Here is a 13,369-nt window from a genome sequence, read left to right as displayed (position 1 = left end):
TTTCTTTTGTACTAATTAAAAAGAATTTTTTATATTGATCTTAAAACTGGTATATATACAATTTACATAAATAATTTGTACTTTTATGTTATTATGGAATCGACATATAATATGTGACTTTGTATGTTGGTTTTACCTATAATCGATATAGAAAGTATCACTTTCTATATATTGTGAGTTCATCTTTATGTCCGGTATAATTTAGTTTCATAATTAGATCCAAATTTTTATCAACCCTTATAGTGCCTTAGTATACCCTCCTATTATAAAAACATTGGCATCAACCTTCTCATCTTGTGCTACACAAATCATTGATAATAACAATTAAAACCGAGAAGATCATTGATAACTTCAAAGCATACACATGATGGTTAGATGGGTATGGATTGAAGTGATTGAGAGAGAGAGAGAGGAGGGTTAGGGATGAAGCAGTTGAGGTCATATTATATGTATTTTAAATTTAAAATAATATAATATCTCAATTTTCATGTCGATTATACATATAACCGATATAAAATGTTTTGTATTAAATTGTCACTTAACACTTTCTATGCTATTTATCTTTCTATGTTGGCTTTATGTATAGCTTGCATATAATATTTTTTACTTTATTACAAAGTTGTTACCATGTTCACTTTCTATGTTGGTTCTAGTTATAACTGATATAGAAAGTTGTTTTAGCAAGTGTGGTCAATCAACCACTCAATCAACAGTCGATAGTTTAATATGCTTGCTCTAAGTTTAAGTTCTATTTGTCACTACCTGCCAAAGGTTCTCATGCCAAAGTGAGTTCAATCGAAAAGTTAGAGTAATAAATGTCTAATTAATGAGTTACCTACCATCTTACCTTAGACCTTTATTTATAGTTATTATAATTGAGTTCTAATTATAACCGACCTAATTATGACTCAAACTCCTCTAATCTTGATTAGGTATTTAATCAAAATGAGTTTTTGTCCTAAATCATTTCTCTTTCGGATAGAAATACCACCTTGTTCGATTAGTTAACTATAACACAAGTCTCTTGTTTTGTTGAATGAAAAGTTAACCATCCAGCCAACTTGTTAAACATACTGTATAAAAGTCTTACTACATTTACAATTCAGTCATCATCATATAATTATTATAACATATGAATTATAATCGGCATATAAAAGTTATTTTTGCAGTATTTTCAAATTATAAAAGTTACTTTTGCAGTATTTTCAACTTATAAAATCATTTAAATACTTTTATATTGAATTTATTAATATTATGTTAAAATTTTAATTAAGAAAGTATTTTTAATAACTTTTCCTCTTTGAAATTAAAAGTAGTCAACGTCAAATTATTTAAATAAAATATGAATTCTCAATTATATAAATTAGTAATTAGGGTGATTTATAATCCATAAAAAACCTCTGTAAATTAAATGAGATTTGCATTTAATTGACACCAGTAACTGGGAAATAAGAGTTCCAATAATGATTTTGTTTTATAAACGAAGTCTAATGTAGTTAATAAATAGTTGGTTTCCTAAATAATAGATTCGAAAATTTGAGGGTTACTGAATAGATTCGAAAATTTGAGGGTTACTGAATAGATTCGAAAACAAATAAGATATAATAAGATCTATCTTAAATTATGGTAACATAAGAGATGAGGTTCATCATAATATAAGTTAGCAAAACTTAGGGAATCAACTTGATACCAGAAGATAAATCTTCTTAAGATTACATGATTATGTTTATCTAGCTGAAGATATACTTTCAATCATAATTAACACTCTTGCACAGTGTAAAATACAATTATGAACGCAACTTAGACCATCATTTAAGAGTTTTTGTTTCCTGAACCACCTGCATGTGATCTTTTCAATATGCACGTTATGGTTAGAAAGATTTAATACATTTTAGCTCATGAAGCAGAAGACACTTAAAAATCTAAGGTACGGTAAATTATGTGGTCCTTCCCCACTTCCTAAGCTAGTGAAGCTGAGAATTCAACTTTGCAAGGTCTTTGCTTTGCACTGTTCAGAAACAGCAAATCCCCTTTATATACTCTCCACATTCAATTGACCTTGATTTTCATTTGGTCAAGTGATTTAAAATTTCTTGTGCCACTATTCCATTATTTTGTTAGATGATTGGAGACGCAAGCGACCTGTTTGGATTATTGATTATTGGCCAGAGTAAGTAAAACTATCAATGCAAACCTCATATTCACCCAAGAATCTTTTCTGACAAAACCATAAAGAGATGGATAGAATAATACAATGCAGATAGGTGGTAAATGGAACGAAACTACACTATAGTTTCAGTGAAGGTTCCAAATTATTATGAGCACTTTTTTTATGGCAGAAAAGGAAAATAAAAAGGAAGGTAGCTGTGGGATCATGGTGGCCCCCATATTTTTCATATTTAGTAATAGTTGCTGAAAAGTACAAGAAGCAGGGGGAGAGAGAAGTGGTTGTTTCGTCAGTTTGTGCCGTGAAGCCTAAGTTTATAAATTGACCGGACACACCTGGCTGGTTCGTGACTAGGCTAGGCAAACCCAACTAGTGAAATCCCTTCTGATTTTTTCCCCCCTCGACTTTTTCATTCTATAAAAGCCCCTTATTCAGCACAATAACAAGCCAAGTACCACAATCTCCTTCTCTTCTCTTCTCTTCTCTGCTTTTTTTTGCACTCCTCCACACCCTCCCTCTATTTCCCTTATTCTGCTTCCTATTTTCCTTTTTTCAAACTTCTCTATCCTCAATCCAAAGTGTTTGAACTTTAGAGAACATGATGACCAACTAAAATGTGGTGATTCACGAGGTTATTAACACGTTGATTGCCGTGACAGCGTCCATTTCAAAATCAACCGTACTAAGCAAGTGCAACAGTGCCACAATCCATGGCTGTGCTTAGCGGGTTTTGGAGCCTGCCCCATAAGAATCTTGTGAAAAGGTTGGAAGGAGCTAAAGTTGGTGCTTGGATTGATTCAATGAGAGCCTCTTCCCCAACTCGTGCCAAATCAGAAAGCCAAGAAAAAAGATATTGGATTGTAAGCACAACATATGATGATATGAACATGAAGTTTATGAGTCGTTGTGCTGCTCACCTGACTCTGCTTCTATTTCCCAACTCTTTGCAGCTTTATCACCCTTCAGCTCTGAATACCTTCGAGCAAATAACATATAATTCCAAAGGGAAGCAGGTTGTAGTTTTTCTTGACTACGATGGAACACTCTCCCCTATCGTTACGGATCCGGACAAAGCCTTCATGAGTCGAAAGGTTTTTCTTTTGTTCCTTCTTGTCTCATTCATTCTGGTACACAACCTTGTGTGGGTGACTGATTTTCGTCTTTGTTTTTTCATATTAGATGAGAGCGACGCTGAAGGGAATCGCAAGACATTTTCCCACAGCAATCGTGACCGGGAGGTGCAGGGACAAGGTACATTTTCTTCAAAGCAAAATAAATACTAGAATGACTTATGAGTTATATAATTGAATGATTATTTATTAATCATTATCATATATATGTTTCCCTTTTGATGTTTAATAAGGTTGTTTTTTCTTTCTGATTTTCTTTTTCAGGTCTATAACTTTGTGAAACTGGCAGAACTTTACTATGCCGGGAGCCATGGCATGGACATCAAGGGGCCAACAAAAAGCCGAAGTCCAAAGCAAGTGAGAGAGAGTTTTTGAACCTCATAAGCGTGCTGAAGATTCTATCTTTTGCTTATCCGCTTAACGTTGAAATTTGTTGCTTTGTTTCAGGGTAATAACAAAGCAGTATTGTTCCAACCCGCGAGTCAATTCTTACCCATGATCGATGAGGTTTGTTTTTACTTTGAAATGCAAGGCTCTATTTGCCCCTGATTAACGCGTAACAGCGCATAAGATGGTCACTGCGTGGTACGTTATAAAAAATAATTTCAGGTGTACAAGGTGTTGTTAGAGAAAACAAAGTCTGTCCCAGGGGCTAAGGTCGAGAACAACAAGTTTTGCTTGTCCGTTCACTTTCGTTGTGTTGACGAAAAGGTACGGGTCAATTTACTATACAATTGTTGAACCAGTAGAATCACCAAACCCACACGCACACGCCAAAACACGTTTGGGTAACCTCATTTTATCTAACCATTTTTACCCCTTCTTTTTCTTTTTCTTCAGAGCTGGGCACCCCTGGCGGAGAAAGTTAGATTGGTGCTCACTGAGTACCCACAACTTAAGCTAACCCAAGGCAGAAAAGTGCTAGAGATTCGTCCAACCATCAAATGGGACAAGGGAAAGGCTCTTGAATATTTGTTAGAATCATTAGGTCAGTTTATATAAGTTCATGCAAAATAATTAGCCTGTACAAGACACATGGTTGTTCTGATTCAATATAATATTGTTTGCGTATTTCTAGGATACGAGAATTCGAGTGATGTATTTCCAATCTATATTGGTGATGATCGAACAGATGAGGATGCTTTTAAGGTAATAAATGCTGTCACCTAGTTGGTTTGTTTGTTAGTTATAGTCGAAAGCATATTGCTATTATATATTTCATTTTGTTTGGCTTCCATATGTTTATTAAGTGATCAACTTGTTAACGTTATGGATATAATATTCTTACCAGGTTTTACGCAGTAGGGGTCAAGGAATTGGGATACTTGTTTCTAGTGTTGCAAAAGAAACAGATGCTTCCTACACCTTGCAAGATCCATCAGAGGCAAGTCCTATAAATATATTCCATCTACCACAATATATTATAATATAATTCAAGCATCAATCTTATATATATCTTTATTGCGAATGGTGAATCTGAAAAATATATAACATTATCTTTATGGGCACATACACAGGTTGAGCAATTCTTGCGGAGATTGGTGGAATGGAAAAGATCCAGCAGTGTGAAGTGCACAGAGTTGTAGATTTTGTCGATGATGAGTTAAAGAATAGACACCACCACCTTCGAAGGTTAAGGGATGGATGGAATTGTATGACTTTATTATTGAAAAAGGAAATAGGATCATTCCATTTTCTATAATTATGAATTTTTTAGGACAAAGTCCGATCAGAAAGATTGCATTGCATGCGCATGCGGATAGTGAAAGGCAGATGTTTTATGGCGAAGTTGCAAATGCTCCGTCAACTTTTGTTGCTATGAAATGAATATGAATTGTACTTATCGTATACGTGGCCAACATATACTCGAAATGATAACTACGATCTCCAACACCAAATAAGCTGATTTAGACATTCACAAATACAAAATGAGTTGGTTTAGAAATTTTAATGTCGTAATAATCCTTGCACACAAAAAGTGTTCCACTTATGCTTTATAAGCGTTTGCAAATATACAACCATTACATTACCTAATTTATTTATTTAATAAAGTAGCTCTCTCACAGTGAAGACACATACGTATTTTTATAAATCTAAAGTTTTATCTATAATTTTTTTTTATGTTGTCACTTGCCATTATACGCCAGTGTTTGAATTCTGTAAATAAGAGAAAATTAAATGAAATAAAGGAATCTTAATTATTAACAATTAATTAATCAATTTCTCATATAAAATCTAATCATCAACTACACAATTAAATACTTGGTAAATTTACTTAATAGTTAACCAGAAAAGACATATCAAATCCAATTAAGAGAGACTGCATATTAAGATCATCTTCTAATCGTATGCAATATAGATTGAATGCAGTGCAACCCATTCTCCGTACATCCCAAAGTAACTACACTTCAAAAATATTTTTTGTACAAAATAAGAATAATAATAATAACAATAGACATTTCAATTAAAATAATACTATCAAAATAAAATTACTTTCACATTAAATATATTATTTTTATACGTTATAAATATAAATATTGATGTGACTTACTTAGAATAAATTAAAAACACATTAATATTTCCTTGAAAATAATAATGTAAATTAATTTTTTAAAACATTAATAACAAAATTGTAATAATAACTTCGAAACTGAGAAAGTATTTTATACGTGATCCTCAATCACACAAAAAAAGTCTATATCATAAGAAAGTTTAGAAAAAAAAATTAATTAGTCAATGTAATACCACTACAAAAATGATTAATTTTAGGAGGGCTTTTTGGAGACGGTTTTGAAAACCCCAAAAATTTTTGGGGGTTTATCTCTAAAAACCGCAGGTTACTATTTTTTATTATTTTTTTAAACTTTTTTATTTTTAGAATACTTACCCAATCCATATTATTCCCTCCCCGCGCCTTCAATCGTTTATTCATCTCATCTCTAATTCTCTGAAATCTAAACCCTAACCTTCCTCCCGTTCTCATCAAATTTTCTCTCAAACCCTTTCCCGCACTACAATCTTCTCCTTGGCTTCGTGTTCATCTGGTTGAGCGTCGAGGTGGAGGGGTCGAGACGTCGAAGCATTTGTGGGTTGAGCGAGGTCGAGGTGCTCTGGCTGCGTAGGTCGTGTTCGCTCTCGGAATTCCTCGCATCTGCGTAGGTCACTTCATTTTCATTCCATTCGTTGATTCATTTTTCTTTCCGTTCATTTTCACTCTATGCGTTTGAACTTATGATTACTCTCGGAATTGAAACGGTAGAAAAGCACGTTTTAGGTTTCTGATTAGTCTTGTGTTTTCTAAGAATATTAATGTATGAGAAGGGTGTGAAGTATGAGGAGGTGAGAGGCGAGGCAAGGCAAGGGGTGAGAATGATGAATCTCTTGAGCTCTGTTCCAACACAGACAACGAGGAAGCCTTTTGGAACCATGTTTGCAGTGTTGGAAGCAGAGGAAGATTTTCCTCACGGATCTTGTTACACTTCAAAAATTTTAGGAAACCCAATTAATTTGTTTTGGTTCTGAGGGACTTTCTCATTTTGCTTAGTTTTGTTTTTTGTTTTTTGTTTTTCTTTATACCACCACAAAATTTACTGTAGTTTGAGGAAGTGAGGTGATATGATTGCCTACTTGAAAACGAGGAGCTAAAAACCCACTTATTCAAGCACTATCTCTGTTTTATCTAGTAAGGAGCTGCTGGTTTTGATTGATTCCAAGCTAGTGTTAATATGGGATGATAAAATATATTATCGACAAACCGAGCTTAGTTAGTTAGGCTTAAATCTAAGACATTGTTAGGATAGTATGCAATTGACTATGAAATGTATTCCTTGTTAACTTAATGCTCTCATAACTTGATCTGCTTTCGTGTGACAATGTTAAGGTTATACTGTATGGTTCAAAATTGTGTGTATTTTAATTTCTATCTTTTTTTATGTGTACTGGAGTTGTATCATTGTTGTTGGTATCTGTTTGAGATCAGATTCATGTTTTAATTCTGAATGATTGTGAATTTGGCTTTAATCTTGTATTTAGCTAGAAGAATACTGGCTAATTTGCTTGAATTGTATGCTCCTTTAAACATGTATCTTGCTTCACTTAGTGCACATACTAACTATGCTTTGTGTGGCTAGGATCTGCACAACCATGATTTGGAAGTCATCATTTCCAAATTTTAGTCATAGATTTTCTTGGTAGCATTATTATTTATATTTATTGCAGTACTGATTATCAAACTCATATTTGCATAAATGTTTTGCAGGAAAAATGATTTTTTTGTTTCTTATTGCAATTTTTAACATGATGCTCTGTCCTGATGTGCGAGTTGGTTTCCTAATTGATTTTCTCTAAGGAACAGTATGAAAAGAAATATATTTCTTTTTCTTCTATAATGAAGCAAGTTCTTCCCGTTTGTTGTTTTCCTGTACCTCGTTCTAGTGAATTGGTCTTGTAAATTAGAGAATCTGTAACTTTGATAAGGTGAGTCATGCATTGTTCACATTAAATTATTAATCTTCATATATTGCCTCTTGGCCTGAATTGTGTGGTCAATGTAAATTCCACTTAGTTCTGAAAATTAGTTTAATTATACATACTGAGATTTGCAAGGATATATTGGTCACTTCATCCTAGCCAGATTCTTTGATATCATGTAAGAATCAACTGTCCAATTCAACCAAGTGCTTAACCTGTTGGATTGACGCCCAATTTTGGATTATATCTCTAATAATGGTATTTATTGAAACAAAGAGATGATGGCACACGTACTAGAGATGAATTGATTGCCATGGCTCCAGAAGGAATAGATAAAGATCATTGGGCTTCTTTTGTTGACTACCGTCTTGAGGACAGAACAAAGGTAAAACCTAAATTTCTTTTTCTTAAATTTCTGTTAAAATTTAATAACTTTTTATATGACAATGGTAGGAGATTGCCCAAAAAAATAAGCATAATAGGACAAAGCAAACTCTTGCTCACACAGGGGGGTCGAAAAGCATTGCAAGAAAGAGGGAAGAAATGGTGAAGTGTTATTGTTCTTCAGCTTTCTATTTCTCATTATATTTATGACATACTTACTCTGCATTCGTCCATTTTCATAGGAAAGAGAGTGTGGGCACAAAGTTAGCAGAGGACAAGTCTGGATAGCTACCCATAAGAAGACCAATGGAGCTTTTGTTAGTGATGAGGCAAGAGAAATTGGAGTAAGTTTTATTCTTGTTACAAATGTATAACAATTTAGTGCAGCAAATATGTATGTATGTCTATTTTCTGCAGATAATTTGATTTGAGAATATACTATATTCTAATGGATTTACTTGTAAAAGGAGTGTGTGAGTTTGTAAAGTTGTATATGAAATATAACATGATTAAAGTTATATTGTTCTGATTAAATTGTGATTGTTTTTTCATATTGTAATGTTTGTTGTTTGATTTTGGCTCTGTCTTGCACATGTCTGTCAATCAATGATGGTGAGTCTTCAAGATAAAAGAGCCAAAAGTGCTACTGCTTACTTAACAACCTGCTACTTAATATGTTGATTCCAAGAATATTGTGAAACCTGCATTAGGCTCATGAGCTGGTGTTAGCAGCTATAACGGTACCATGTTAGACTATATATTTTTCCCTATTGTAGATAACTTTCAAGGATTAGCATCGTACATAAGTTTCATGACCATGATAGTCAAACTTCAAAGGGCTGCTGCATATGTTGCTGTTTGGAGTAAAAATATATACTTGAACCAAATAAAACTAAAGTAAAAGTCTTTTGATAGTGTAGTAAAAATAGCCCTTTGAAATCTGGTTCTAGAAATTAGAATCGCAACTCTTTAATCTGGTGTTGTTTCTGTTTGGACTAGAATCAAATTGTTTGTGCATTGATAATTGTATATCTACTGATAATGAAATTGGGTGAATTGTTTTATCCGATTTAGATGATTTCACTATTTTATTAAATGTTGTATGTAGGAAAAAATTGAAGCATATGAATCTACAATATCATCGACTCAATCAAAAGAAATATCTAGTTCAGATTCATTGGCTCGTGCTTTAGGAATCAAAGAGCATTGTGGACGCGTTCGCGGTTTAGGTTTGGGTCCTTGCCCATCTAAAGTCTTTGGAGTCCATGCTCGTTCTCATGGTGGATCATCTTCAACTTCTGTTTCTAATGTTGAATTACAAACTCAGGTTAATGAATATTTTATCAATTACTTGGTTTGTTCTTTTTATGATCAACTTCTTAGATATCATTTTTCTTAATTTTTAAATAATTTCATCTTTTAAAGGTATCTTCATTGACAACACAAGTCAATGAAATGAAGGCAGTGATATCATTATTGTTGCAAAATTATCCGGGTCAATTGCCTTCACAGCTTGCTACATTTCAACCATCATCGGTAATAATTGCTAAATTTATTTGTATGATCTTTTTTAAAAATATATAATCGACTAACTATTATGTTATATTGTAGGTATCTGATCAAGGAAGTGTGTCAAATGATGGATGTAATGAAAAAGGAGAACCTTAGAACTCTGCGTATTTAATTTTTAGTATTGAACATCTTTGTCCACCCTCGACCATATTACATATTATGTGTCTGTTCAGTGTTGAATTTTGGTCCTTATTCCAGAATTAGGACAGACATTTCTCTGCTCCCAGTGCCTTGAAAATAATTGTCTTCATGGTTGCTCTGATGTCTGCTATGTTACCAAGTTTTCTTTTCATCAGTATTTGCTACTTGTTATTAAAATTCTTGTAAATATTACTTTTTACTTGCCCTGGATATTTTTTTTGAACTTCTCGTTCATGTTTTGTATGGTTTTCTGAAAATGCATTATCTTTCTTTGCATTTTGCTTTGGGAGGAGGTGACATTAGCCTTGTTAGTTGGCTCCATAATAATAGTTTATTTTAATGTAATTGATTCTGAAATTCTTGAGATGTTGACTCTCAATGTTAAGTTGTAATGATCAATGCATAGTCAAATCCCTTTATTTATAGGGATTAAATATTGTAATTACAGCATGAAAATTCTTTCCTAGTAAGTGTCATTTACACAGCTGCAATATAGAAGTAAATAAATGGATTTTATTTAGGTAAATATAAGGAAACAGATAATGTTCTAATATCATTAGTATTATTGAGAGGTACTTGATTTTATTGTAGATTTCTAATATCATTTTATTGACACTGCTAGATAGGTCTTTGCTGCATCAGAATTACGAAATTCTCCAATTCCAAAAAAAAAAAATCTGCATGCATTTCCGGCGGTTTTTAATAAACCTCTGGAAAGTTTCGAACTCAGCTACTTCCGGCGGTTCTATAACCCCGGTTAGTTCCGGCGGTTCTCAAAAAACCCCTGGAAAAGGTACAGTTTGTAGAATCTAGTGAGTGTCGGCGGTTTCTAATAAACCGATGTTAGTAGGGGCGGTTTTGTCGAACCCCGGTTAGTTCCGGCGGCTCCCAAAACCCCTGGAAATTGGAAAAAAACCTCCGTTACCTTTGTGACGCTGGTTTTCCCAATGGTTCCTGTAACCCCTGGAAACATATTTACCAGGGGTTAAAACCCCCGGTAATGTTAAAAAAAACCCCTTCTAAAATTGCATATTTTTGTAGTGTACTAATTTATAAACAAAAAATTATTAATATCTAAAATAGTTTCTAGAATAAAAAAAATTATAATTAATATGTGAATTAATCACTAAAATTGATGTCTAATATTCAGCAACCAATTAGTGATAAATTCACTTACTAATTATATATTTTTATTCATAATAGAAACTATTAATTAAAAAAAAGTTTATGAATTACTATTTAAATTATTTATTATAGTAATTAATTATTTTTTTATTTCTAAATTTAGTTACTATTTAGACACTTTATGGTATTGTAGTGAATGAATGAATGGACAGTAAAACTATTTTAATTTGCTGCTATATATCGTTTAATTACTAAATTTTTAAAAGATAAAGTTAAAAGTAATAAGTAGTGTTATTTAAAATAAAGTTCTCTTTTAAAAGAAAAAAAAACAGAGAGGTTAGAATAACATCTTTAAAACGTTATGATTATATCACTACTGTTAAAATGCTTTCTAGAACATTTACTAGATCAATTATAGAAAAGAATGATGATAAAATGAGATGTATTGACAATTTTGTGATAAAAAAAGTATTTCATATCAATTAATCGTGTATTTATGTTAGTCTTAATTATTTGAATTCTATATTTGTTTTAGTTTCAATTAGATTCAAGATATATGTTGCATAATTAAGTTAATCTTAATTTAAATTACTTTTGGAAAAATTTATTAAGATTACAATTTGAAGGACAACATTTTAAAATTTGTCTTAGTTTAATTAAGATACAATTAATATTAGAAATGTGATTAGAATTTGAGTAAAATACAAATTAAGACTCATTTAAGATAAATTAAGATTGCAAATTGTATTTAGTTAAACTATAATTAATACTGCAAATAAGGTTACAAATTTTAGTTGAATTAAGATTAGAATTAAGGTTAGAATTTCACTTAAATAGTTTTAGTTAAATAAAGTCAACATTACAATTGATATTACAAAATTTGGAGAGAAGGTAAAATATGCTCAAAATTCAAAACTTTAATTAAATGTATACTATAAAGTATTAATTATATTTTAGCTAAATAGATTTAACAAAATTTCAATTCTACATGTTATCATAGAAGATTGGAAAATTATATTACCATCAATATTTACGAAAAGAAATTTCATAATTATCGATGAATTTATACTGATAAAAATAAATTTATTAATAAACTTAAATTTATCAACAAATTTTATTGAATAATTTTATAATTTAAATTATCGAGAATAATAAATTTGTTAGTAAAATTTATCAGTTAGATCTATTGATAAATTAAAATTTCTATAATCGAAGAATATTTGTATGTATCCATTAATATTGTATCTGATGGTTTGTTTCGTCGATAATGTATGCGATAGTTTATTCCATTGGTAATTTTGTTAGTGAACTTTTAACGGGTTTTTTTGTGAGTATATATGTTAATAAATTGAGCGACAAATTGCATTGTTCAATCTGATGAGATTTTTTATATATTAAGGAGACATGGTGAGAAGAAAAAGAGGATGAAAAGAGGTGGAGCAAGAGGAGGAGGTTGGAGCTGGTGGTGGCAATAGAGGAAGGACCACGAGAATGGTGACACAGTAATTGTTGTTGTTGGAGTAAAAGGAGGTGAATGAGAGAAAAGAAAAGGAGAAAAGCGGGGTGAATAAGCCATAAATAACGGTGATTGGCATGGCGGTGATGGTCACAACGGTGGAGGAGCGATGAGGATGAGAGGGGGAGAATGAAAACAATGAGAAAAATAAGGAGGAGGAAAACAAACACACTCGCAATTTTACAATTTTATCGATAATTAGCACTTTATTGTAATTATTGATAAATATTTATCAATAGATATTTACTAATGAATTTATTTATACACTTTATTGACGGATTTTTGACTATCAATAATATATTGGTAAAATCAAATGTATGACAATCTTTTACTATTATTAACTAATTGTATTTGTGGATAATAATTTTTTGGGTTAAATATGTTTTTAGTCCCTAAACTATTGGTCGTTTCTGGTTTTCGTCCCTCTTTCAAAGTAAGGTACAATTTGGTCTTCATTCTTTTCGAAACATTCGTTTTAGTCCTCGGAACTTTGGTTTTAGTCCTCATTTTGTTGCTAAATGAGGACCAACTTTTTAAACGGTGTTAGTTTTCAAGGACTAAAACGAACGTTTTCGAAAAGAATGAGGACCAAATTGTACCTTACTTTGAAAGAGGGACGAAAACCAGAAACGGCCAGTAGTTTAGGGACTAAAAACATATTTAAACCTATTTTTTTTAGTAGTTTGGCTAAGTTTCATTGTTTTATCTTATTATGTTAAAAATAAATTATATTTTTCTAATTTATATGAGTTAAAAAATTATGTATGTTTTTTAATGTTATTGTTTGAAATGTTAATATCTTTATGAAAATTTGAATATGTAGTAATTAATAATCTTTAATTTATAATAAACTAAATTTTTTAA

The 13,369-nt window shown here is 31.6% G+C and overlaps 2 protein-coding genes across 3 annotated transcripts; both read left to right on the top strand.

Annotated features, from left to right (window-relative positions):
• Positions 1-2,838: 2,838 nt before the first annotated feature.
• On the top strand, positions 2,839-5,242 carry LOC124847078 (putative trehalose-phosphate phosphatase J). Its single transcript, XM_047324471.2, has 10 exons — positions 2,839-3,027; positions 3,118-3,258; positions 3,347-3,418; positions 3,562-3,654; positions 3,745-3,804; positions 3,907-4,008; positions 4,138-4,285; positions 4,376-4,446; positions 4,589-4,681; positions 4,815-5,242. The coding sequence occupies exons 1-10, from the start codon at positions 2,878-2,880 to the stop codon at positions 4,881-4,883; spliced, it is 999 nt and encodes a 332-aa protein (XP_047180427.2). The 5' UTR covers positions 2,839-2,877; the 3' UTR covers positions 4,884-5,242.
• A 957-nt stretch (positions 5,243-6,199) lies between these two features.
• LOC124847074 (uncharacterized) lies at positions 6,200-10,074 on the top strand. 2 transcript variants are annotated; one of them, XM_088106914.1, is made up of 7 exons: positions 6,200-6,456; positions 8,044-8,152; positions 8,221-8,313; positions 8,394-8,495; positions 9,260-9,478; positions 9,577-9,687; positions 9,763-10,074. In XM_088106914.1, exons 2-7 carry the CDS (start codon positions 8,081-8,083, stop codon positions 9,817-9,819), a joined length of 654 nt encoding a protein of 217 aa, XP_087963040.1. In that variant the 5' UTR covers positions 6,200-6,456; positions 8,044-8,080; the 3' UTR covers positions 9,820-10,074. The 2 variants fall into 2 exon arrangements, with proteins under 2 accessions (XP_087963040.1, XP_047180423.2); XM_047324467.2 differs by having other exon boundaries at positions 6,201-6,452.
• The last annotated feature ends 3,295 nt before the right edge of the window (positions 10,075-13,369 follow it).

Source organism: Vigna umbellata, chromosome 2 (assembly GCF_029865625.1).
Source record: "Vigna umbellata cultivar VRB3 chromosome 2, Vumbellata_1.0, whole genome shotgun sequence".
NCBI classification, from domain to species: Eukaryota; Viridiplantae; Streptophyta; class Magnoliopsida; order Fabales; family Fabaceae; genus Vigna; species Vigna umbellata.
This window is presented reverse-complemented; position numbering and strand designations above follow the sequence as displayed.